General features: G+C 46.0%; 2 protein-coding genes across 5 annotated transcripts in view; one reads left to right on the top strand and one right to left on the bottom strand.

The window, feature by feature from the left end:
- Positions 1 to 4506: 4506 nt before the first annotated feature.
- On the bottom strand, positions 4507 to 18182 carry NDUFA8 (NADH:ubiquinone oxidoreductase subunit A8). The gene is made up of 4 exons (XM_059142447.1): positions 18017 to 18182; positions 11608 to 11771; positions 8129 to 8294; positions 4507 to 4823 (listed from the first exon to the last, which is right to left on the bottom strand). Exons 1-4 carry the CDS (start codon positions 18065 to 18067, stop codon positions 4686 to 4688), a joined length of 519 nt encoding a protein of 172 aa, XP_058998430.1. The 5' UTR covers positions 18068 to 18182; the 3' UTR covers positions 4507 to 4685.
- Positions 18183 to 18281: 99 nt separating this feature from the next.
- The window catches only part of MORN5 (MORN repeat containing 5), a 28236-nt gene continuing 20759 nt past the window's right edge, over positions 18282 to 25758 (top strand). For 2 of the 4 annotated variants that reach the window (XM_059142443.1, XM_059142442.1), the window contains exons 1-3: positions 18282 to 18403; positions 21819 to 21966; positions 23585 to 23696. In XM_059142443.1, coding sequence (XP_058998426.1) covers positions 18357 to 18403; positions 21819 to 21966; positions 23585 to 23696 — 307 coding nt within the window. In that variant the 5' untranslated portion in view covers positions 18282 to 18356. The remainder of the gene's footprint in view (positions 18404 to 21818; positions 21967 to 23584; positions 23697 to 25758) is intronic. The other 2 variants (XM_059142444.1, XM_059142446.1) reach the window with 1 other exon arrangement.

The raw sequence follows: 25758 nt of genomic DNA, 5'->3' as shown, positions 1-25758 counted from the left end.
GCAAACATGGAAGGAAGGAAGGAAGGAAGGAAGGAAGCCTTTACATCAAAATACTGTCATATCACCTAACACCACACCTAATACTGTAGTTTCAGATGGCAAATGAAAGAAACATTATTATCATCCTTTATAGCTTCAACTCTTCCGCCAGAGCAGCAGAATTGATTAAAACAAGGCTTCCAGAAAGGGCATGCCTGCTTAATTTGCATTCAACCCTCAAATTAAAGGAATACCAGCATGCAATTATATTTCTTATTACCATAGCCTAATCTGACCTTTTATGCATTCTCCCTTCAGTTCACAGACAGCATTTTTACTGAGACCGTGACAGAGATTTCTGTGCTCTTTTAGGGGGGGAAAAAAAGGCAAAAACCTGAGGGTTTCCTTCTTTCTCCAATGATGCTAAATCATTACAGTAGAAACCAGCACCCCTCTTTGAACAGAAAATATTCTCGTGTTTATTCTGCACAAAGATACACATTTATGAGTAACTAAGCTAATCCCTTTTGGAGAGGCCAATGGGTGGATAACATTCATCCAAAGAATAGTTATCAAGCAGCGACTATCCACCAGCTGCCATGACACCAAGTAGAAGCTGTGGAAAATGGGATGCGATTCTTGCTCACAAGGAGTACGGTAGCCGTCATGGTCAAGGATGCTCTTGAATGCGGAGGAAGGGAAGGGGTGGTTCACTCTGGGGGTAGTTGAGGGATGTTTCACAAAGGAGACCAATTCGAGTTGCATCTCGAGGGAAAGATTCACCAAGAAGAGGTGGGGGAGAACTTTGGGGCAGAGGGCATATACTAGGAAGGGTACGGGAGCCTGAAATGGAAGAGAGCAGAGTCATGTGGATTGAGTTGGGGGAACAGTGCTGCGGGAGGAAGTTGGCGGTGTCTCAGTCGGCCTCTGGAGAGAAAGAGGCTGGATTCAGATCCAGGCAGCCCAATTCCAGATCCCTTGTGCTCAACCCACGTGTTATATTGTGTCCTGGGAACAAAGGGGCAGGAAAGACCACTTCTGGCTGTAGGAAGGGGACACTTCCTGGGGAAGACAACATTCGTGTTTGCCTTGAGAGATGGGTAGACTTTCAAGAGGCAGAGATGGGGGAAGGGTTGTTTCCCAGCAAGTGGATGACAGCATCAGTGATAATCAGGAAACCAGAGAACAGTGCTGAGGAATGGCACCTGGGAAACGGTGGGGCACATGATAAGGAGAAGATAACGGTGGGGAAATGGGTTAAGCTAAGGCCAGATTACGGAGTGTCAGAATGCCAGTAAGGATTTGGTCCCAGTCAATAACCACTCAGCAGCCACTGAAGGTTTTTGAGTAAGAGGCACACGCAGCAAGTCAGAGGGTGCACGGGAGGGCGAGGTGGCAGTAGGAGACCCATCCGGAAGCGGTGTTAACAACCCAGGCAAGGGGAACAAAAACAAGCAAGGACAGTGACAGATAAAAACGGAAGTAACAAATGTGGGAGATTGTGGGAGGAACTCAACAGGGCTGCGTGTTGGACTGGAACTCGGAGAGGAGCAAGCAGGAGTCAAAAGGTGCGTCTCATGTTTGACTCTGGAAGGATGGAGACACGGCTCGCTCAGATAGGGAAGACAGGAACAGGCTGGGCAGAGGAAAACGGACAGATAAATTTCCTTTGGAAATGGGAGGAATTAGTCTCATTATTCTCCAGCCAAACCAGCAGGAAGATTCTCTTATTATTTGAAGCCCTGCTCGGAGATCCTTTGCACTAACTGCTTTCAAATTGTTCTGTGACCTTTCACCTACTGAAATTGAGAGACGCGTTTGTTCTGAGAGGTTGGGGGATTCTATCTTTGCTTAGATGCTTTGGTCCTAGAAGGCTGTGATGTGGTGTAATTCCATCAAGAATACAGGAAAGCCAAATGTTAGTTTCTTTGTCCAAGGAATTCAAAGCAAGGTGGGGAGGGGGAAAAGGCAAGAACTTCTGTCCAACTTGGGCAAAAGTTAAAACATCCTACAATTGAATTTGCAGCCATTAACAGCTCGGGCCTTGTTGCTCTGATTCTAAAACGGTGAATTATCACGGGGGACCTGGAGCTAGACTCTGCAGCAGGATGGATCCATCAGCTGAAGTTTGTCCACTCAGAAAGATGGTTTATTCCCTTGTTAGCCAAAGTGTGGTCCATGTCCAGCAGCCATCAGCCCCAACATGAAGCTTACTAGAAACCTCAGCACTTACTCCAGACCAGTTGAACCAGAATCTTCATTTTAAGATCTCACATGACTTATACGCAGTAATACATACTAAGAGTATGGACTTCGGAACCAGATGTATCTGGTTTTAAATCCGTTTAGCCACTTCCTACTTAGTAGTGCTTAACCTGGGTCTGCTTTATATATACGATCAGTGACCTATCCCCTGGCTGAAACTTGGAGTAACCTCAAGAGCTTTCAAAACCTCCAGGCCCGGGGCACCTGGGTGGCTCAGTGGGTTAAGTCTCTGCCTTCGGCTCAGGTCATGATCCCAGAGTCCTGGGATCGAGCCCTGCATCGGGCTCTCTGCTCAGCAGGGAGCCAGCTTCCTCCTCTCTCTCTCTGCCTGCCTCTCTGCCTACTTGTGATCTCTCCCTCTTGTCAAATAAATAAAATCTTTTAAAATATATAATAAAAAGAACTCCAGGCCCTGGCAGACCAATTAAATCAGAATCTCTGGGGGGCAGGAACCAGACACAGGCATTCGAGGGTCTTCAGATGACTTGAACTCACACCCAAGGCTGAGAACCACTGTCTTCAAAGAACAAGCGTGGCCACCAGAGCCAGTCTTCATGTGGCTCCCACACCTATTTCTCGTCAGGACCGGGGCTTCTCCGCCACTCCCTAAGCTAGTGTTCCTTTGTGAAATGGACCAGACAGACTCTTTCAAAACCTGAGCACGGAGAGCTGGCACATGGGAAGCACTGGGCACAATGCATCATGCCCAATAAATATTTACTCCTCATGCGGGTCCCAGCTTCTTTTGCAGAAAGAATCTAAGAAGCAACACATAGCTTGGTGTCACATAAATGCAAATCCATGAGCATGCTTGTACCTTCCCCACCCCAGGGGTGGCTTCCAACTACTTGGCCACCAAAAGGTTAATAGAAGATGCCTTAGCTGTTTTTAAAATTTAAGAATCTGGGGTGCCTGGGTGGCTCAGAGGGTTGAGCCTCTGCCTTTGGCTTCGGTCATGACCTCAGGGTCCTGGGATCGAGCCCCGCATCAGGCTCTCTGCTTGGTGAGGAGCCTGCTTCCCCCCCCACTTCTGCCTGCCTTTTTGCCTACTTGTGTCTGTCAAATAAATAAATAAAATCTAAAAAATAATAATAAATTTATAAATTTTACTTTATATAAAGATTTATTTATAAATAAAATAAAATAAAATTTAAGACTCTGTTCTTTTTCTACATTAATTTCAAGAATGAGGCAAAGGCAGCCAGCCAGGAACTTTTGCAGAACAGATGAGAGTGAGGTTCCCCCAAAGTGCTCCCAACTGTGGGGTAGGACTAGGGTGGGGGAGGAGTCAGGCCGATCACACAGGGCTTTGTCTTTGAGCTGTGCTGACACTTTGGGCAACAGGCCCTGTACCTCCTCCAATGCCTCCCAGGGCTCTCTCCGCCTAGGATCTCTGGAGTGGGGAGTCAGAAAGGCCTTTGGAAAGACTTATAGGACAACTCTGCTTTTCAGAGTGCCACAAAAGGAAATCAAAGCCCAGGGAGTTGCCACGGACTTACGCAGGGCCATGTACAACTCAAGGCCACGGGCAGAAGGGTGTAGAGCGACCCAGTCAGATGTAGAGGAAAGAGCCTGGTAGTGAAAAAGGAACTGAATGAAAGGGAAAATAAGGACATAATAGCGCTTTGAACCAGAGCTTTATAAATACTTGTGGCTTTAACCTGCCCAGGAGGTAGATAAGCATGTTGCCTTTAGTTTGTCCTCAAATTCAACCTCTCACAAGAGGTTAAGGAACACACCCAAGGTTGGAATTGACACTCAGACCTCCCAACTTCCTGGCTTTGGAGCTGGGAGTTCAGCCTCCACCTCCCTGGTCTATCAGGAAAAACATCTGGGTTATAATGCTTGAGGATGGGATATCAAGGGGAAGTGGTGGAAGTTGGGTGCTTTAAGAAACTTTGAGCAAGACTGCCTAAAACCCAGCCAGGAGGCCCCTCCCATGGCCTGAGTCACAAGGCGCAAACATTTCTTCACTTCTCCTATCCTGAACACTTCCCTTGTATGACCTTCAGGAAAAGCTATTTGCCTGAGATGTTCGATGAGGAGAGAGGTAAGACTAAAAAATGCGTGAACGCAGACAGGTAAGAGGGCCTTCCCCTTACACAATCATCTCTGCCTCGTCGAATGTGGCTCCCCAGCCACACTGGTGAATGCCTACTTAAAGCGAAGAGAGAGAAACAGGCAGGACCACAAGAAGAATAAGCTAAGGGAAGTCATCTTTAAAGGCCAAAAGGTTATATAAAACATAATAAAATACAACTGTTTCCTTTAAAATTTTTAATGGCCAGGAAATGGTATAGAATATCTGCCAAGTCACATAAATTAACTTTTTTGTTAAGTTTGTGATCCCGGAAAGAACACTCTATCGGTCAATGCAAACTGCGTGGGAATTTCACCAGTGGTTGTCTGGGCATGTGGGCCATGGAGCCATGGAGCCATCTTTACATGGTCCAGAAAAAAACACGGCTGCCATGTTTGGCAGGCTTCAGCTCCCCTTCAGTCTCAGGGCTGGGCTCTGGTCTTGCTCTTGAGTGATAGGGATTCTCCGGTAAAGGTCGATCTGTTTTCACTTTGGTGACCTGTGAAGGGCAAAGAGGACAGAAGCAAGGCTGAGGTCAGGTGGAACAGTCGGAGACCAAGAACGCACTTCCCAGCATTTCCTCTCTGGTCCTGCTGTCCCAACCAACCGTCTTTTTTCAAGCCCCAGCAAACCATATTTAGACTCATTTGACCTTTGAATGGACATTTAAGAAAGCCTTCTCTGGGGCGTTCCATGTGGTAGAAGTTTCAGAAACAGTAGGGAACAAGACACACACTGTCCTCGAGGGAGCCAGACAAGAAAATCAACTAAGACTTCCTAAACAAATTATCACAACTGAGACAGGAACTGAATGCTGGCACTTAGGACTCAGGATTTAGAGCAAGGACTGTGCACATGTAACCAGGCTAGATGATTTCAGAGAGGGTAACCTTTAGCGTCATCTTAAAGGATGCCCATGAGCAAGGCAGAAAGATTAGCAGGAGGAAAACATTCCAGGTAACCAGTATGTGTGTACACAGAGAGGCGTATCTTTAGAATGGTAAAGCAAAGGCTGCATGAATAGTGGTGGGAAAAGAGGCACCTACGCCAAGCGCCCACTGCAAACAACACTGAGCACCTTATTCCATTTCATTCTCAAACTCCCATGAGATCATCTCACAGAGGTTCCCTGTGGCCACCTGCCTAACAGTGGGAAAACTAGTCCTCAAAGCCAGATCTGCCTACTTCAAAGCTTGTGCTTTTAAATAACATTTTAAATAACATACTACACTGGTTGACAAGGGCCTGACAGTGAAGGGTACTGGATGATGTGCTAAGTGTTTGAATTGACCCCCGTGGTAACAGGTGCATGGAAGCAGGGAAGCAGTTCAAGCACATGTGCAGGCTGGAAGGTACGGAAGCTAGATCAGAGAGGGGCAGGACCAGAACTGGGATAGCCAAGCCAACAGGCCTGGCAGCTCGCTGACCCACTACACGATGGGAACAGGAGAGAGACGGAAGGTGGTCCCATCCACATCAGCCCTGATGGTCACAAAATCTCCATCAGAAACCCACCGGCAACTGTTCTCACTTTAAAGATGAGGAAGCACACAGAGGAATGGAAAGACACGGCCAGAGTTATTAACAATGTTGTTCTGTAGTGGTCTGATCTTCAAGCCACTCCCTATGATATGACTGAGGAGTCTTCCCATCTGCACAAATTCAAAAACCATTTACTGTGAATGGAGCTTTCGGGAACACAATAGCACAATTATTACTATAACCACACTGCGAAACATTATCTGTAGTTCACAGGTGAGGACCAGGGAGGCTAACCTGCTCCGTGTCAGAGTTGGAGCAGGGACCCAACCTTCTGTCTACAGGTCCAGAGTAGCTGTTTGCTTGTTTTTTAGAATAGTGTTCTCTTCTCTCCACCACAGAGATCACTAATGGTTCCTTATTGCTTGACAGAGTTCCTCCAAACGCCTCCACCTGGCATGTGAAGCTCCTTTCAGGAATGCAAGATATGTATGAAATAAATCTAGAAACATGTTTCTTAAATTTAAAATAATAACAGACCCCTTAAAAGGACAGATTATTGTGGCAAGAACAAGAAAACAACTTCCTCATCTGTATCATATTGAAAGAGAAAAGGAGCAGAAGCATGTGGTCAAACTGCTAGGTATACAACCTTGGGCAGCCTACCCAATGCTCAATTTCCCATCTCTCAATGGAGCTACTGGCTGACAGTGCGATTAGGATACTACACAGTCAGGTGCCTGATGCTTTGCAGGTGCTCCATAAGTTATTGTCAATGTTAGCCTTCCCAGGATGGTGGAATTATGAGCAACTGGTTAGGAAGGTTGGAAACTTCAAACGACAATGATCTTGAAGCTGAGGGCAGACAAGTGAGTAGAAACTGGCCAGTGGCACAGAGGGGAGAAAGGCAAGCCGGTGGAAGCGGAATGCGGAAGTGAATACAGCTGAAAAGTTAGGCTTTATCCAGCTGGTCATGACGTTTCTAAAAAAAGATTACTGGATTCTGATTTTAAGTATGACTAAAACTGATAATCCTCTTAAAGAAAAAAACTTTTGAAAACAAGACAGTATTTTATACGTTTTTAAAAACATTAACACAAATGTTCAGGAATCAATATGCTTTCTTAACAGCATGATTTGTTAATTCTCCTTTGAGTAGAGACAGAAATGAGAAAAGGTTGTTTTCATTGGTAAATGTGTAGGTCCCACCACCTTCCAACAGAGTTATCCACAATTTAAAGTGATTTGCGCAGGGCAGCAAAAGAAGGTATCTGAAGATAATCAATCTGGACAAAAGCAAAACAAAGTTGCTAAACCACTCATCTACTTATGACACCAAGCTTAAGACCCAACTACCCACAGATACTGTACATAACGGGAAGGGAACAAGGGCGAACTGTGGACCTATGCACCAGGCGTTAGGCTGGAAGTTCACAAACGCTCTCGAGCTTAATCCTCACAGAAAACTAGGGATGAGTACTGGTCCTATTTTGGAGATGTGGTAGGACAGGAAACAGCAATTTGCTCAGGATCCCACAGTGACTCAGTAGTACTATCTTCCTCCATTCAAACCTGAGTTTTCCCTGCTGTCCTGCCACCTATCTGTCCCAGAGGTAATGGAGGACGATGAGGCTCAAGAAGCAGGAGTAGGTCAGGGGCACCTGGGTGGTGCAGTTGGTTAAGTGTCTGACTCTTGATTTCGGCTCAGGCCATGATCTCAGCGTCATGAGATCAAACCCTGTGTGAGAATCGTGAGATTCTCTTCTCCCTCTGCTCCACACCCCACCCCCTCTCTCAAAAACAAAACAAAACAAAACAAAAAAACAAAACAGCAGCAGCAGGGTAAGTCAGATCACACAGGCTCTTGTAAGCTAGAATACTGCAAGCAAGGGCAAGCCCCCAAAAAGTTTTAAAAAGAAAAGTGATATTTATTTTCTATACAGATCATGTGAAGATGTAATGATAGCCTAAATTCTTCAATTTCAGGTGATACAAGGTCTTCTGAAATCTGAAGAGGACCACCCTCTTCGCACAGCCTAAGTTAAGAACTCCTGTTCCAGATGTGGGGACAGTGAGAGGACTCAAAAAAATCACCCAGGAAATGCTTACCTATAGGAACTGATGATTTTTTATAAAGGGAGAAGGGGACATGAAGAAAAAAGACACCGAGGTTTCTGATGTTTCAAGAGATGGTGGTGTCATGACTGAGATAGGAAATACAGAACAGAGTAGGAAAACATGCTTTTTAAACTACAGGGATACACTTAAAAATCTCAGGTACTGATAAATCTGGCCTGTGGAATCCAGCAGGAGGAGACTTTTCACCTTGGACAGCTCTCCCAGGTCAGGCCGCACCCATCCCAGCTTGTCCAGCACACACTCGTCAAACTTGGCCTGCTGTTTGCGGCAGCGACGAAATAGCTGCAGGCCGGAGTAGTCAATGCAGGTCCAATAGTCTGTAAAAGGCTCCGCACAGTGAAGCTTTATCTGCCTGGAAAAGAGGGCTAGGTTAGGGATAGCTCCTTGCAAAATAATGAAAAACAGAAAAGTAGGGAAAAAATACCTCAAAAGCACAGCCTTGCTTTCTGAAAGGTAGGAGAGCAGATGCTCTTACCTCACTTACAGACAATCTGGAGATCCTCAGATTGAGAACCAGTAAGTAGAAAAAGATTTCTGAGGAAGAAGACCTCATTTATTTATGCAGCCAAACTAAATGAGTTGAAATGTGAAGACTGTGGTCTGAGGCACATATATTTTACACAGAACACTCCTCACTTAGGGTCTACGTGTTCTTTCCTTTAGATCCAATTCTAAAGATGATCAGTTTAGCAAACTTGGAAGAGGCAGCATAATCTGAGACAGGCACGCTGACAGAAGGCAGCGGTGACAGACAATGGCAAAGGAAGAGACAGAATTGTAAAAGACAAATACACAAACCAACAAGCGGAAGATCCTGAGGTCATCAGTGCAGAGGCAAACCACCTTATGCTCCTCACAGTTCAGAGCCCTCGCTCTAGTAATGCACTGAACAGAAACAGATTAATCTGTCATTTAAAAAGTTAAATTACATTTGGTGGTCTCTGTTAAGAAGGAAGGCAGGGACGCCTGGGTGGCTCAGTTGGTTGAGCAGCTGCCTTCGGCTCAGGTCATGGTCCCGGCGTCCTGGGATCGAGTCCCACATCGGGCTCCTTGCTCCGCAGGGAGCCTGCTTCTCCCTCTGACTCTGCCTGCCACTCTGCCTGTGCTCGCTCTTGCTCTCTCTCTCTCTGACAAATAAATAAATAAAATCTTTAAAAAAAAAAAAAAAAAAAAAAAAAAAAAAAAAAAAAGAAGGAAGGCAGCATGTAATTCATTTAGTGACCATCAAAAATGGTTGAAGAAAAGTTAACTTTTGTGTATAAGAGAGAAGCTTCAATTATTTTGCAAAACTCCCTTCTCTTACCATTCAGCCTTGCTGGTAATCCAATAAATGCCAATTCAAAGAAGAATAAAATACCATTATTTTAAGTAAAAGCCTTACATGAGGCACTGGAAGAAATGCACAGCACTCTCCTTCCCCTAATGGAATCATGACTAGAAAGTGCTAGCTTGCTGTACTCTAAGCATCTAGCTACACTCGATACGGGAATCTTACTTCACACAGCTCAGGAAGAACCTCAGAGATGGGATGGAGGAAATACACAGTGAAAAAGCTGCTTTCCATTCTTGCTGGGTTTCCCTCCTAGGAAGCAACCAATGTACCCAGCTTCTTACATACCTTTCCAGGAATTCTAGTGTAACCTGGGGGTGGCGGGATGTGCACAGGAAAGAAGGAAGACCAGCAAAGCCATATGGAGCTCTTCTGAACGGCCCCTAGCCTCACTGAACAGGATGCCCACAGTACACAAAACCGCACCCCCCTCCATTGAGAATCAGGCTGGTAGCAGGCTACTGTTTCCAATGCCAGTTTTTTAATTCCTCCAGCACGGGACAGCGGAAGAGCTGCTAGCATTACTGGAGTACTCAGTCTCTTCTGGACCCTGCTACCCTGGTACCCACACCCAACTATTACCTCCTAATGCCTACAAAGAGCGACTTCAGCATGGAGGCAGCAACCTCTCATGGAGGCAGGTGGGCACCTCGGGAGCTTGTGAAATCCAAACCCTGTCCACTTAAAAGTACTACTTCTAGGCCAAAGCAGAAATTGTTTTCCAAAGTTCTCTTAGAAAACTTTAAAAAGTAAACACGTAAACTAGTTAGCAATCAAACCAATGCAGATTCAAGCAAGAATAAATATCATTTTGCACCTATCAAATACTTAAATAATACACAATGCCAGTAAGGTAGAAAAAGATACAGTACTGAAGGCAGCATAAAGTGACCCAACTTTTAAGAAAATGACAACTATAGTCCAAGAGCCATAAATAATATTCAGTCTTTTTATAGCATAATCTCACTACTGAGAAATTTATGCCACAGAATTAAAAAGAGAAAAAGAGCTACACAAAAGTAATCACTGAAGACTTATCTAAAACAATCAAAAACCGGAGGAAAAATGATGTTTAATAACAGGAATTGGTCAGGCAAATTAGGTTTGGTTTACCTGCCGGTGGAATATTATATAGCCATTAAAAAGGATGGTCACAAAGACAATCCAGCAATGGCAAAGAATGCTCCCAACAGTTTCAGGGAAAAATGAATGTTAAGTCATACACTACTATGACTCTAACCACAAAAATATCTTTGCATATGGACAAAGACAGCAGAACCAAGAAAGAAAGAAAGTAGCTATTATGTGAAGGAAATTTGATTTTTCCCTCTCCCGTCATTATAGTGGACATCTGTGGGTTTTGCCTAGCCAGCAGTCAGTCCCCATTCTTCTGTAACATCCTTCTAATTTCCCTTTAGGGAACAATCCCTCCCTATCTCTCAGCAGAGTGGTTTAGCTGAATCTAAGTCTACTCCCCACTTTAGGCCTGACCAAGCACAGCATTTTATCTCCTGACACACACCTGATTCAAAGATATGCATATGAAATCAAGCAGTCAGGCCAATGAGACTCAGTCCTGGGAGCCCTGCTCAACTGGACAACTGCACGGCTGGTCTACGTGTACTAGGCAAGCAGCATAGCGGTGTGGAGTGGCTGGTGGCCACTTCTGCTACAGCAAGCAAAGAGTCTCTCTGAAAATGAACCTGACAGAGAAAAACAGAACTAAGAGACTGGGGGGAGGAGAAATGAGGCAAAAAGATACGAAGTAGTTATGAAATTATGCAAGCCCTTTGATTCCAGCCCTGCCTAATCCCAGTCCTATTCCTGGGCTTTACAGCTACACAAGCCAATTCCTTTCAAGTAGAGTTTCGGTCCCTTTTAAGACAGTCTGTCAAAACATTTCTCTACAATTACAATCTGGATTTTTTTTACTTACAGTATCAAGCATAATGGCCTACTTAAAACCTTGACTCTGTACCCACTTTTCACTCCACGGTAACTGAGTGTTCTGTAGTAACAGCAATCTAGTGAATTCCTGTTAGCAAGCAGTGAGCTGAGTTGGTATTACGTACTTCTACAAATTTTTCCTAACTATCCTATATAAGATAACATAGTATTCTATAACTAGGAAATTAACATTCACAAATATTAAAGAACACACCAAATAATAAAAACAAATAACAAAAATAACTGCATCACTTACTGTAGGCTTTTTGGGTCTATCGGATTTCAAGGTCTTGCATTTCCTACCAAAATTCTTCCTTCACTTAATGTTCACCGGGATACAGACACCTACATGTTTCAGCCCCGCAGCACTGATGTGAAAGACTGTTACCTGAAGAAGTCCAGAGCACACTTGTTGACGAGCTTGCCTTCCTCTAAACACCGCCGGGGGTCTTTTTCTTCCCAGCGGCAGAGCATGAACTCCTTGTTGGGCTTATCACACTGAACTCCATAGTGATGGGCAGCAGCTTTGAGCACCGAAGAACTGACTTTCACCTGGAGAAAGGACAGCAGGAGACAGACCACAGATCTGTGACCAGGTATCACTTCCTCATCTTCACCTCCTGCCACTCAAAACAGAGGAAATACAGGTAGCACTGGTCTACCTCCACCACGAAAATTAAAGACAGGGGCTCCCATTATAATCTCTTGTGATCTCTGCTGCTTTAGAAATCGCAAGGCTCTTTCACATGCATGATGTTCTATATACCCTCACAGTCATCTCATTAGGCGGACATTACTCTCCCCATTTACGACATAAGCAAACGGCAGCCCTAACAGAACCCTTAGCTCTCTGAAAGCGGAGCTCTGAAGGATGATGGAGGGCCCTACCTCTGGGGAGCCTTGATGAGTCTCCTTTTCAGGAATAAAAGTGATAGAACAGATAAATTTCCCAGGAGACTAAAGAATCACAGAGGACGAGTCTGGAAAGGCTCAGTAAGAGGGCACCTAGTCCGGAAAGCTATTACTAATAATAAAGTACTAAAATTTTTGAATTTTTTACAATTACAGACTATATCCAAGGTAGCCACCCCGTAACTATGTCAGTCTCTCACTTGCCTCCCAGGACACTTTCCTGAGAAAGCGTAGTTATAGCTCACTCACAGGGGACTGCACACAGACCAGGGTCCCTCTCACTGCGCCCGCAGCAAGGGTCTGCTGGCCAACTTTGTGCACCGCCTTTTCCTGGGCCCCAGCACAACATCTTCATTACTAGAACTTGGAACGTTTGCTGTGTGGGAGGACCACCCTCCTCAGCGTTCCTCCCTTCAAAGTCGCTTCCGTTATTCTTTCCGAAGAACCCCGTTGTCTGATAATTTGCATTGGAACCGCACAAAGTTTAGTCATGTATTATATCAGAGCGAACAAGCATGTTTTCAGTATCGGGTCTCTGTTCAAATTTGATCTCCTCAGAGGATCTTTTTCTACTGACCTCATAAAAGCTATCATCAGTGGTCACCCTGTGTGTGCCCACTAGAATATAAGCTCCAAGAGGGTAGGGATTTTTTTCAACAGAGAGTTGAGACTAAAGATGTCAATTCTCCCTAAATGGAACTATAATTAAATGTCATGTTTACTGTGGCTCACCAAGCACTCAAAATAGTGCCCAGCACAAGTAGCTGGTGAGTGCTCATTGCGTGCCAGGGACCGGGATCCAACACTCACAGAAGAGACAAGACTACATGAATTATGCCTTCTCACCAAAATTAAGTATGTCCCTTCTCTTCTTCAGGTCATTCTTATGCTCTTTGGTTAAAATCAGGGCTTCAGTCATATAGAAACCTTGCACATTTCTTGTTTAATTTCAGAATATTTTAACATTTTTCATACACTTAATAGGATATTTTTTTCTATTAGATTTTCAAATTCGTTACTGCTTGTTTGTACACTGTTATCTCCTCTCTAGCCAGATCTTTCTGAACTCAGCTCTGATACAAAACTAATGACAATTAGGAGGAAAAACTTCCATTTATAAGTAAAAACTACCACCCTTCCTCTCTGATATTTGAATCTTTTTTTTCCTCCTTTTTCCCTATCTTATTGCTTTGACTAAACAGATGAACAGTGATGGCAATAGGCACTCTTGCCTTTTTCTAGACTTTAAAGCAGTTTGGTTCAACATCTGTCACTGTTGTCTGGGATACAGTTCTTCGGATATTCCTCAGAAAGGAAGTTTCCTTCTAATCTGAACTAGCTTTGTTTTACTGTCCTTTCTGGAAAGACTGAAAATTTCAGGGTTTTTTTTTTTTTTTTTTTTCATTAATCTGTAAGTATAGAGCACTAACAGATTTTCTAAAACTCTCCCATTATAGATAGATAGAATAAAATCTAGTCTGCCATAGTGTATTACACTGTAAGATATTACTGGATTTGATTTGTAAATATTTACTAAGGATTCTTATGTAAGAATAATGTTATAATTATTTTTATGCTAAAAATTTTATAAATTTGATTTATGCTTTAAAGATTTATTTGTTTTAGAGAGAGAGAGAGAGAGAGTGCACATGGAGGGGAGAGGCAGGGAGAGTCTCAAGCAGACTCCCTACTGAGTGCGGAGCCCCACAGGGCTCTATCTCACAACCCTGAGATCATGACCTGAGCTGAAACTGAATCAGATGCTTAACTGAATGTAACACCCAGGTGCCCCTATAATTTTATTTTTTATGAATTTCACATAGCTTAGGTTAAGTTATTAATACAATAAATGGCAAGGAAAGATGAAGAGTAATTCATCTACACACTATAGGAAGAGGAGAACAAAGGACAATGCCTACTAATATTCCACTTGCTATAATTATCAAAGCAAAGACAAACTTATGATAAAAGTAAAGTCTGCAAGACAACTCTAATAAATTCATTTAAAAATCTCTAAGATTTTGTATTACAGTTTTTTATAGTAAGAGCTTATTTAGGTTATTGAGGGGAATACTCTTGTTTGCTGTATTACCTGTAAAGAGCTGAGAGAATAAAAATCAAGACAGGGGCGTATAGGTGGCCTAGTCGATTAGGCACCCAACTCTTGATCTTGGCTCAGGTCATGATCTCAGGATTGTGGGATCGAACCCCATGTCAGGCTCTGCACCAGACGTGGAGCCTGCTTGGCATTCTCTCTTCCTCTCCATCTGCCCCTCCTCTGTGCATACATGCACTCATGCTCCCTCTCTTAAAAAAAAAGAAAAGAAAAATCAGGGCACCTGGGTGGCTCAGGTCATGATCTCAGGGCCCTGGGATCGAGCCCCACATCGGGCTCTCTGCTCATCAGGGAGACTGCTCCCCCCCACCCCCCGCCTACCTCTCTGCCTACTTGTGGTCTCTCTCTGTGTCAAATAAATAAATAAAATTTAAAAAACAAAAATCAAGATTCAAATTTTTAAAAACTTAATATATTTTAAAAATTAAGTCAGTTATATTTACTTCCTTGACAAATGCCTTAAAGACTTTTCAAATGCCTTCACAGCTATCGTGCCCAAAAAAGTTACTGCATTCTTTGCCTGACTTTCCTACCAATGTAGAGGTCTTTTCCAAAATCCAGGCACACCCATGTTGTTGAGCGTATAAAATACGCTCTGTCACAGGAAAATAAAACACAATAACCACTCACCGAATCTCTTTCCTGGGGAAAGAGATGTGCTCAAGATGACACAGCAGGTCAGTGGCAACTGCAGAACTGGAATTCACAGACCGTGACCTTCAGTCAGTCCTTTCTGTCTTACATTACCTTCACCGAGAGGGCAAAGGACTTTGGATGCCACCATCTCCCCTCACCTGCTTCTTCACGAAGTCTGATGAGTTCCAACAGAAACAACACCTTTTCACAGCTGCTTACTGTGAATACCCTCTCAAATTCATTCAGCTCCCTTTGTCTCAAAGAACACAGAGTTCCAGCATCTTCCTCATTTACCCTCATGACAGCCCCCCCCATACAGCAGGTCTATACAGTCTGCAGGTGTGGAAAGGGAGGCAGAAAAAGTCTTACAATCTACAACCAATCTTCCAGTCCGGCTCTCTTCCTTAAACCATGTCTGCACCTCTTTCTACAGTCTTTATCATGCTGTGCCTTCCATTTTACTTAATTTGTGGAAAATGGGAAATAATAGTCCTTATTTGATAGGACTATTAAGGATTTCAAGGAGTTAACACATATAAAAATATTAAGAACAGTGCCTAGCATATCATAAATATTAGCTATTATTTCTGCTCAAAACTGTCAATGTGTACAAGGAGTTTCCAGCCTAAGCTTCTGAATGCTTCTTCCACAGGGATGTGTTATAACTCCAAAGAAAACAAGGTCCAAAACGTGTTTAATTTGTCTATCAAATCTGCTCCCTCTGGCTTCCTCAGCCCCACTGTCAGGTCACAAATCTGACAGACTCTTCAACCTTTCCTGCCTATGATACCTAAGTCACTGCTGCGTCTGATGACTTCCAGATAAATCTGTTCTTTCATTCTGTGAGCAGTCCCCAATTATGCTGAGGTCATTCATAGCCTCCTCATTATTTCAACAGCCACTAAAACTAATCTTGCTTTTCTTTTCCTCTCTTCAATCCATTCTTCACAGAGCTGCCAGAGGGATCTTCCTAAAAGACAATTCTTATCATACTCCATTAAAACAAATTAGCAACAAAGCCCTGGAAGGACTCAGGCTTAACAGCTGAACAAAACCTAAACTTTTCACGGGGTATTTAAAGCCTCTGGATCCAGCCTTCTCACCCAAGATGCTTCCACAAAGGGACTTGCTGCTGTCTCAGAACACTGAACTCATGGTCCCCAGAACTCATCAGTGGACCCCTGCATTTTCCCATCTCCTTACCTTTGCTCAGATCTAACCCTCGCTTAAAGCCCATTTCTCCATCTCGGCCTATAAATGCTATTCTTCAAATACCATTTAGCCAAGTCTCACATTATGCCCGAGAAGGGCTTTCTCTCTTCCCTTTACAGCCTCAGAGAAGTATAGAGCTAGCTGGAATCATTTCATCTTACAAATAAAATAACTATGTCTGCAAATACTCCAAGTGACTAATCAAGGTAACCGAGCAGTCAGGCCTGGAACTTAGATCCAACTTTAAATCCTGCTCTCTTCTCCTAAACTACGTCTGCTCCTCTTCCATAGCACTTAATCACTTTGTCTTCTATTTTAGTGATTTATGTAATTATCTGTATTTCAATTCAACTGTATAAACACTAACAGCAAATTTATTCCAGATACAGAATATTTGCAGAAGTAGAACCTCGGGTGTTTGCTGAATCAAATTAAAGCTCCCATGAAAAATCCAGCAGTTTCAGGCTAACCCAGCTTCACTGTGGGACAAGAAACCAAAGACTGAACACTGGAGGCCACCACTTAATAAATGTCACTTTACTTTAAAGTCCCTGAACGTAGCAAAAAGCCCTTCATCTGCGAAAAACAACAGTTGCCATTCTCACAGGCACCTAAGATGAAGTGAAGTCATGAAAGTAAAACCCTTAACTTCTGGGCTATAACTTCTGGCACATCATTTTTAGTGTTGCCCTCCTTCTCCTTTTATGCAGCCTAGTCTTTCTACTATCCCGGACTGCCATGACACTCTTCTGCCTTAAAACCTTCCACCTCTCCCCACCACCCTCACTTATAAAATAAGTCTGGCCTTGGAGAAGCTGCTTCCCACTCCTACCAGTCTGAGGTACCTATCTCCAGGCTTAGCAACAACTGAGCTTCCCACAACCCTAGAATCACATCAAAGAGCACCTGTCTCCCAGACACAAAACATCCTGCTATGCCTTCTCACTCCCTTCAGCTTTTGCCCGTAATACAAGAGTTTAAAAGCATGGGTGTTAAACTCAGACCTGGATTCACAGTCCAGCTCCACCGCGTACTAAACCACATGACCTTGGGCGAATGACTTCTACTCCCAAGGCCTGTTTTCTCACCTTTCACAGGAAGAAACCAAGAATACCCTAGATCATAGGCTGCTGGCAGAATGTGATGTATTCATGGATGTAAAGTAATTAAGGGGCATCCTGCCTGACATCTAGACAAGGCGTGGCTGTATTTGCAATAATCTGTATATACTGTCTTGTCTTCACTTCATAGCACAAATGCCACTGTACTGCAACTGCCTCTTTATGTCTGTCTCCCCGTTAGATTACAAGCTCTGTGAGGGCAGGGACCATACCTCTTATTCTGGTGTGTATGTATACGGCAATTATTCAATGATATCCTCCTAAATAAATGAGTGCCTTAAGTGTCCTATTCCCAAACACCCTCCCAGGGCTGTGCGCAACTCCACTCTCCAGTACCATCTCCTCTTGCTGCTTCCTCTTCCTAGTTCCACTCCAACACGGTAAGGATGAGGCCACCTGGAAGCGACTGTCTCTCTCGCGCTCGGCTGCGAGCACCCGGGGTTGCATACTCCCTTCGCGGAAAGGGTTAAGTATTCCGTGCCATTAAGTAAGTAAAGTGGCCCTGGCTGGTGCTTCAGAAAAAGTACCACTATTATTCACGTCAATGACAAGCAGATCGTTGGGGGTCACGGTGGGTTTGGAAAGGAAAGCGCTACAGAGCCACTGCATGATGGGCTTGGGGTGAGGCGATTCCCGGAGGTGAGGAGGGGGCGTCCGGGAAGCGACCTGTGTTTGTGTTGGGGGGGCACTGCGTGGGGGAAGCCGGGGCCCACAGTCTAGTGAGACGAAGCAGGCTTGGGCCCAGGCCCGAAAAGCTGCAGCCCTATGCCCCGCTCGCCTGGCTTCCGAACGAGCCTCACCTCCTGCACTTTCAGATCCTCCAGAGTAGGCAGCTCCACTATCCCCGGCATGATGGCGGCAGCCCCAAACCCGAGGAGGCGCCCGCAGCGGCGTCGCCCCCGTCTCCTTGAATTCCCCTTTCGACCGCCAAGGGCCACCTCACGCCTGCGCCTGCGCAGCCGGCCACGCAGGCGCACTGCTCTGCCCAACCGCGAGCCACAGAGCGTGCGCAGTGTCTGAAAGGTCGGCAGGCGCTGGGGGCGGGGCTTTGCTTAGGCCCCGCCCTTCTTGGTTGTCCTGGTGAGACGCGACGCACTGAGACTCTGGGATCCCAAGGGCTGGAGGCTAGAGGCTGGCGCCATGGAGTACACAGGAAGCCAATATATTGGGGAATATGTAGACGGGAGGTAAGGGCCTCATCTGATTCACTATGTCTTGAGTATTTGTGATTGGGAAAAGACGGCTGCTTTTTCGCATTTGCAAAGGACTTTGTACCAGACACTTTCACAAACTTTATGCCTTTTAACCTTCAGGACAACCCTTCACGTAGGCTTGATTATTCCCATTTTACAGTTCAGGAAAATGAGGCCCAGTGAAGTAAAGTATCTTGCTCAAGGACACATATCTGATAAGCAGGAGAGCTGAGGTATATTCATTCCATATATACTTGTGTGTTTGCTATCTGCCAGTTTTAGATATGGGGGTAAAAATATTAAAAAATGTCAAGCAAGATCCTTACTGTCATGGAGGTTACAGTCTAGTTGGTGTATTGCCAATAAACAAAGAAATGAAAAGATAATTTCAGATAGTGGCTTTGCCCGAATCTTCCCTTCCTCACAGCAACCCTATGAGGTGGATATTATCCTCATTTTGCAGATGGGAAAAGTGAGGCTCAGAATAACTGTGTAACTTACTCAAAGTACGAGTTGGTGTTGGGCAGATGAGGGATCACAACCCAGGTCTGACTCTAAAGCTCATGTGTTTTCTTCTATGGAGCCCTGCTACTGAGCTCCTACAGAGGACACATCCAGTTGGTGCAGTCCTTGAAGGCTTTCTGGAGGAGAAAATACTTGAGATGGGCCCTGAAGATTGGGTGGGATTTAGGTGGGTAGAGATGCAGGGTGAAGAATGTTTCCAGGCAGAGGGAACAGCATGGGCAATGGTTTAGAGGATTTACAAGTGGAAGAGCAGGCAGTTCAGTGTGACTGGAGTGTTGGACATATCTAGAGGAGAGAGAGAGCCAGAGCTGGAAGGGTGGGTCTATGTCTGGCATAGAGAGATCTGAGTACTGTGCATAATTTTATGGGTGGGGGAGCCACTGATAGATAGATTCTTGGTAGGGCTGGGCATTAGGAAATCTAATTTGTTTCATTTCTGTATCCCTCTTCATAGTGCATACACTATGTACTCAGTAAATGTTGGCTGAATGAATGAATGAATTAAATTTGAGATATCATAAGTGTATCCTCACTATGGATTGGAGTCTTTATATCTTTGTTCTTTTAAACTACCTTTAATTTATAATGAAGGCTTTTGTCTTGAGCAAATAAAAGAAAAATGGGAGGAAAAATGAGAGAGAGGAAGAGAAGGGAAAGAAAAGAAGGAGAGAGGGAAGCAGAGTAGAGATGGGGAGATCAAGTCAGAGCCCATGGTTGTCCTAGTAAAAGTCCAGGACCCTGGACCAAAGCAGAAGCGGGGGGGGGGGGGTGGGGGAGGGCTGCAGGAAAGAAAGATGTAGATGTAGAAGTTTGGGAATTTTCATTGCCAGGACTTGGCAACTGATAGGTTCCCAGTCCCACTCAGAGAGTGCCTCCAGTCCCAGCTCAGTGCCTAGCTCTTGGCTTTGAACCTGGATGATTCTGATGCCATTTGTGGAAACTGAGAACTCTGAGGAGGGTCCACTTTGGAGGAAAAGAGGATAAATTTCATTTGGGATGAGCTGGAGACGTCTGTAGAAGGTTTGAGCACTGATATCCAGTTTGCAGTTTAAAAAAAGGGAACGGCGTCTAATCTCTGAGAAGGGTTTTGATGGAGACAGAAATGGTAGATGTGATTTCAAGTAAACACATAAAGGAGAAAAGGCATTCTCTTACCTCTCATGTCTTGCAGGAGAATAAAGACAACAGTGAACACAATAGGACTCTTACTCTATTTGAGGCATTCTGCTATTGTTCCATAGCTATTATTTCATCTAATTATCTCAAGAAGAGGAGTGTTGTCATTATCCCCATTTTACGGATGAGAAACTCAGGTTCAGAGAGGCAAAGGAACTGGCCCAAGGTCACACAGGCACGGAGGTGGCCTGTGCTCAGGTTTGGTGGCTGTAGGTCTGCATTGCTCAGAAATTGTGCCACATTGTCTGACCACAGCACTCTTTTGCTCGGGGCCTGTGCCCCAGTGGCATCTTCCTTCATCCCCTCGGTCAGTTCCCTTCACTCCTGATGCAGTAGCTGTTTACAGGGCACCTGTTTACACAGAATCATGATTCTGAGAACTGAGGACACCAAGGTCTTCCTCTCCAGACCTTTAATTAAATAGGGAATATGAGAAATACAATTCCAACGCACGGCAGAAAGTGCTAAGCATCCAACAGACATACAAACAAAAGCCTAAAGAAGTTCAGAGTTAGAGGAGATGACTTCTAGCCAGCAGGGGAAGAACAGGGAAGGAATACAGGAATGAAGAAATGGAGGAAAGGTTACTTCTTCAGCACTTACCAGATGTCGGGCCCTTTACTAGGAAAATCATTATACATTATCTGGGTTATACATTATCTTGGGCATTAATCTCAGCCACTTCACACATGAAGTAAGTGGTCAGCTGGTCAAGCTGGGCTTCCTTGGCCTGGGCTCCTGTAGAGACCTGCTTCCCCCTCCATGGCAAGTCCCACATATTCTGCAATTGCTTAATTGTGTTGCCCACTAGACCGTGAATCCCCTTGATGGCAGGGATGCCTTGATCACTGCTGTGACCTTGTTGTACCCAGCAGACCAGACTCAGCATGTGTGGTAGGTGCTGATATGGAGCAGATGCTCTGTAAGGATTTGTTGGAAAAAAGGAAGGAGGGAAGGAAGGAAGGAGGGAAAAAATAAAAGGTTTAAGAAAGTCTCCAAGATAATACATCTAGGAAATGGTGAAGTACGATTCAAACCTATGCCCCCTGTCTGAATTTCATCCTTTCCCCATTACCTACAAGTGCTGTAAAGGGCAGGGGTGGGCTGTTCATGGGGGACAGGGAGGACACAAAACCAGCTGCCAGGAAAACTGGCCGAGTCTCTGCTTCCCAGTGTTTACTGTGTGGCTTTGGGCACATCCCTCCCCTCTCTGGACCTACCAAGGGCTGTGTTCTGGGATGTGAGAACCCCAGGACACCCTCTAGGTGAAGGCGAAGACAAACCAACAAAACTCTGTGCCCCATCCCCCACCATCACAACACAGACCCTCTCATTTTTGCATTTTTTTTAAAGATTTTATTTTATTTATTTGACAGACAGAGATCACAAGTAGACAGAGAGGCAGGCAGAGAGAGAGGAGGGGAAGCAGGCTCCCTGCTGAGCAGTTAGCCCGATGCAGGGCTCGAACTCAGGACCCTGGGATCATGACCTGAGCTGAAAGCAGAGGCTTTAGCCCACTGAGCTACCCAGGCGCCCCTCATTTTTGCGTTTTTGAGGGAAACAAAAACATTGTTTTCTAACAGAATATTACTGGGACAGTAACCCCTGAGGGCCCCGAGAATGAGGTTCCCACTTGCTCTGCTGTGCCTGCCCGCTCTGATCCTCCCGCGGCTCTGCCCAGTCCACTGATTTCCCTTTGTCCTCGCAGGATGGAGGGCGACGCTGAGTACATCCTCCCGACTAAAACGAAATATGTCGGGGAAATGAAGGACGGCATGTTTCATGGCCAAGGAACCCTGTACTTCCCCAGCGGGAGCCGCTTTGATGCTGTTTGGGAAAAGGGACTGGTCGTGAAGGTGATTAGCCTGAGGAGGGGAGGCTGCAGAGGGCAAAGCCCTGGACGGGACGAACCCCCACTACAGAGCACCCTGATCTGTCCATCCGGCGCCCCCCTCCTTCCATTCCTGCTGCTCCCCTCTACCCGATCTCCCAGAGCTCTGGAATCCACTCCTCTGGATCCAGAAGGGCCCTTGGAGAGAGACCACGATGAGTTTGAAGCCTAGTGTATCACGAACTAACTGAGTGACCTTGGGCCCATGACTTCCCCCATAAACTGGGGACAATAGTTGTATCTCACATTGCTGCTGTAACAAATTACGATAAACTCTTTGCCTTCAAACAATAGAAATGTATTACCTTACAGTTCTGGAAGTCAGAAGTCTAAAATAAGTCAGCCGTGCTGCATTCCTTCCAGAAGCTGTAGGGGAGATCCATTTCCTTACCTTTGCCATCTTCCAGAAGTTTCCTGCGTTCCTTGGCCAGTGTCCATGTCTCAATCTGACCTCTGCTGCTGTCATCACATCCCCTTCTCTCTGCTTTTGTCATCATCTTGTCCTTCATCCCTCTGACCCCCTTGCTTCCCTCTTACAAGGACCCTTGTGATTATATTGGGCCCACCCAGGTAATTCAGGAAAATCTCCCCATTTCAAGAGCTGTCGGTTAGTCACATCTGCAAAGGACCTTTTGCCGGATGAGGCTAACATTTTTACGGGCTCCAGCAGGTAGAGGTGGATATCTTAGGGGGACCGTTATTCCGCCTGCCCCAACACCGGCCACCTCCTGGGGCAGTTGTGAGTGTAAATGAGGTGATCTCTCTAAGCACTGTGCTCAGTGCTTAGTCCCCAGTGCTCAGTACCCAGCATCCAGCAAGCACTCAGTGTTAGGTCTTAGTACTACTTCCACAACCACTGCTGCTCTCATGACAAGTCCTCTACTCCATCTAATCCCACCTGGGACTTGTGGGCCATGCATACAATTCAGGGGGTCAGTAGAAACTACCCCTGCTCCGGCTTTATATGCCAAAATTTCTGTGTATCTGTGGTTTTCTCCTGGGAAAGACCTACGTTTCACAAATGCCCACCTTCGAAAGGTTAAGGAACATTCTTGTTTTACCACTTGGAGAGTCTGAGCCCCAGGAAGGGGATGTGACTTACCCAAGGTCACACAGTGAATTAATAGTATCGGAATTTCCACCTACACTTCCTGATGCCCAAGCCAATGCGACTTCTACATCCTGGGGATTCCTTCAGCCCTGGGGCAGCAGAGGCAGAATGTACATGTTTGGACAAAGGGCTTGTGACCAGTGGCTGTGACTTTTTTAGCTAGCTCTGTGCTAAACGCTTTGCCGGTGCACTATCTCATCGAATCAACCCTGTAAAATATCTACCATTAGGAGGCAGTTTTACAAATGAGGAAACCAAGGGCTGGGTCATCTGCCCCGCATCGTGCGGAGAGTGGCCACAGAGCCCAGCACTATAGCCGTTCCTTCTAATCATCACAGCCCCGGTAGCCGGAATAGCTCTCATGGCTCCTCTGTGGCGATGAGAAGGTGAGAAAGCCGCCTCTTGCCATGACACCCGTCCTCCCTGGCAGAAGGGTTTCCTCAGCCCTGCGCGCATGCTACATGTCTTCCAGGGCACGTACACCTTCTCGGACGGGCTGCAGTACGAGGCAGAGCACTGGCATTACTGCGACAGCTGCGATCGCAGGTTTTACACCGAGATCTGCCATGGCTTGAAGCCTGCAGGTACCCGGGCACCCTCCCTTTTCTTCACACCCAGACTGGGGGGGGAAACGAAAGGCAGCCTTACATAAGGGGCCACAGCCCCTTGAAGTCCCCCTCAGATGTCCACCATCCCAGCCCCGTGCCTCGGTTTCTCTCCTGCAAACGGAGTTCTGTAGCATCATCCAGCTGACAAGTCTGTTTTAAGTAAGCTCGCACAGGCAAAGTGTTTCCAGCAAGGTCTGGCATGCAGGAGGGGCGCGACCCATCTCGGCTGTCATTGTCCCTAGTACCTGCTGTCGCGTGGAAACTAAGCAGCACCGGAGGAAGGAGCGGGTGCCCCGTGTACCAGGCTCCGGCCGAGGCTCTGTGTGCTGCCGGTCTCACAGAATCTCCAGACGACCCTGCCATGCCCACCTTTCTGGTCCCATGTGGCAGAGGAGGAAACTGAGGCTCCAGACTCCAGACCTGCTTCCTGGGGGTGGAGCTCCCCAGGGGGCCCAGGTCTTCCTCTCTGTGTCCCTTGTATCATCAGAAACCATGTTCCAGGGCGCCTGGGTGGCTCAGTGGGTTAAGCCGCTGCCTTCGGCTCAGGTCATGATCTCAGGGTCCTGGGATCGAGTCCCGCATCGGGCTCTCTGCTCGGCGGGGAGCCTGCTTCCCTCTCTCTCTCTCTGCCTGCCTCTCTGTCTACTGTGATCTCTCTCTCTGTCAAATAAATAAATAGAATCTTTAAAAGAAAAAAAAAAAAAAAAAAAAGAAACCATGTTCCATCGTGGAGGGTGACATGTAGGCCCAGACTCTGGATTCGGAGAGCAGCCACGGAAGGGGCTCACGTGTGTTTCCAGCTTGTGCGCGGTCAGCTACACCCCAGGGGCATAGTGGTTGGCCCAGCTGAGACGATACATCCAAAATGACAAATGGGAAAATGACTGTGCAAACCATAAGCATAATTCCTAACTTATGACATGGTGTGGTGGAGTTGACCAAGCCTGGAGCTAGAAGGTCTGGGTTTGAGTCCTCAATTCCCTCTCAGTAGCAGGATGAGCTCGGGCAAGTCAGCCTCCATGAGGGCAGAAGGCTCCGGGCAAGTCAGCCTCCATGAGGGCAGAAGGCTCCAGAAGGCACCCAGGATGGAGTCAGGCAGACCTGAGCTCAAACACTGGTTGTGTCACTTTGAATCAGATAGTTGACCCAGTGAACCTTCTCTCCCGTTGTCTCCTTTGTCAGCTCCTCTTCCCCCTAGTTTTCAATGTGGGGGTTCCCGGGGCTCTCTGGCCTCAAGCCCTCTTCTGTAACATTCTGTCCCCTCTCCCTAAACAAGCTGATTCACCTCTAAGGGTTCATTTATACCATCAGTTTCCAAATGGAGATCAAGATTCCTGAGCCCCAGGTTCCTGCAGCCAGCTTCCCCAACACCCCAATTTGGCACCCCTTACCTTGTCAGAACAGAACTCATTCCCTTCTCCCCACAGGGATTGCACCTCAGAGACTGTCACCCCCAGAGACTGTCACCCCATCCACCTGGGTGGGCCGAGTCCTGCCTTCTTCTTTCCCTGTGCACAAGCAACCATCTCTCTGGTCCTGTGGATTCTTTTTTTTTTTTTTTTTTTTTTTAAGATTTTATTTCTTTATTTGACAGACAGAGATCACAAGTAGGCAGAGGGCAGAGAGGCAGGTAGAGAGAGAGGGGGAAGCCAAGACTCCCTGCCAAGCAGAGAGCCCGATGTGGAGCTCGATCCCAGGACCCTGAGATCATGACCCGAGCCAAAGGCAGAGACTTAACCCACTGAGCCACCCAGGCACCCCTGGTCCTGTGGATTCTACGTCTTAAATATATTCCTTCATGCATTCATTGAATAATTATTGACTGAGGCCCCCCTATGTGCCACGCCGGGCTTCCTTCACCCTCTCTGGTGCTGCTGTGTCCCAGACCTCCAACCTCTCCCCTGGATTACCTAGTCTCCTGAGATCTAGGTTTGACTCGCTCCGGGCCATCCTGCACTCTGTGGGCACTCTTGTCTTTGCAGAACATGACTCTGATTGCCACTCTCCTCCATCCCCACCCCTGTTACCTACCCTTCCG

The sequence above is a fragment of the Mustela lutreola genome, chromosome 12 (assembly GCF_030435805.1).
Source record: "Mustela lutreola isolate mMusLut2 chromosome 12, mMusLut2.pri, whole genome shotgun sequence".
NCBI classification, from domain to species: domain Eukaryota; kingdom Metazoa; phylum Chordata; class Mammalia; order Carnivora; family Mustelidae; genus Mustela; species Mustela lutreola.
This window is presented reverse-complemented; position numbering and strand designations above follow the sequence as displayed.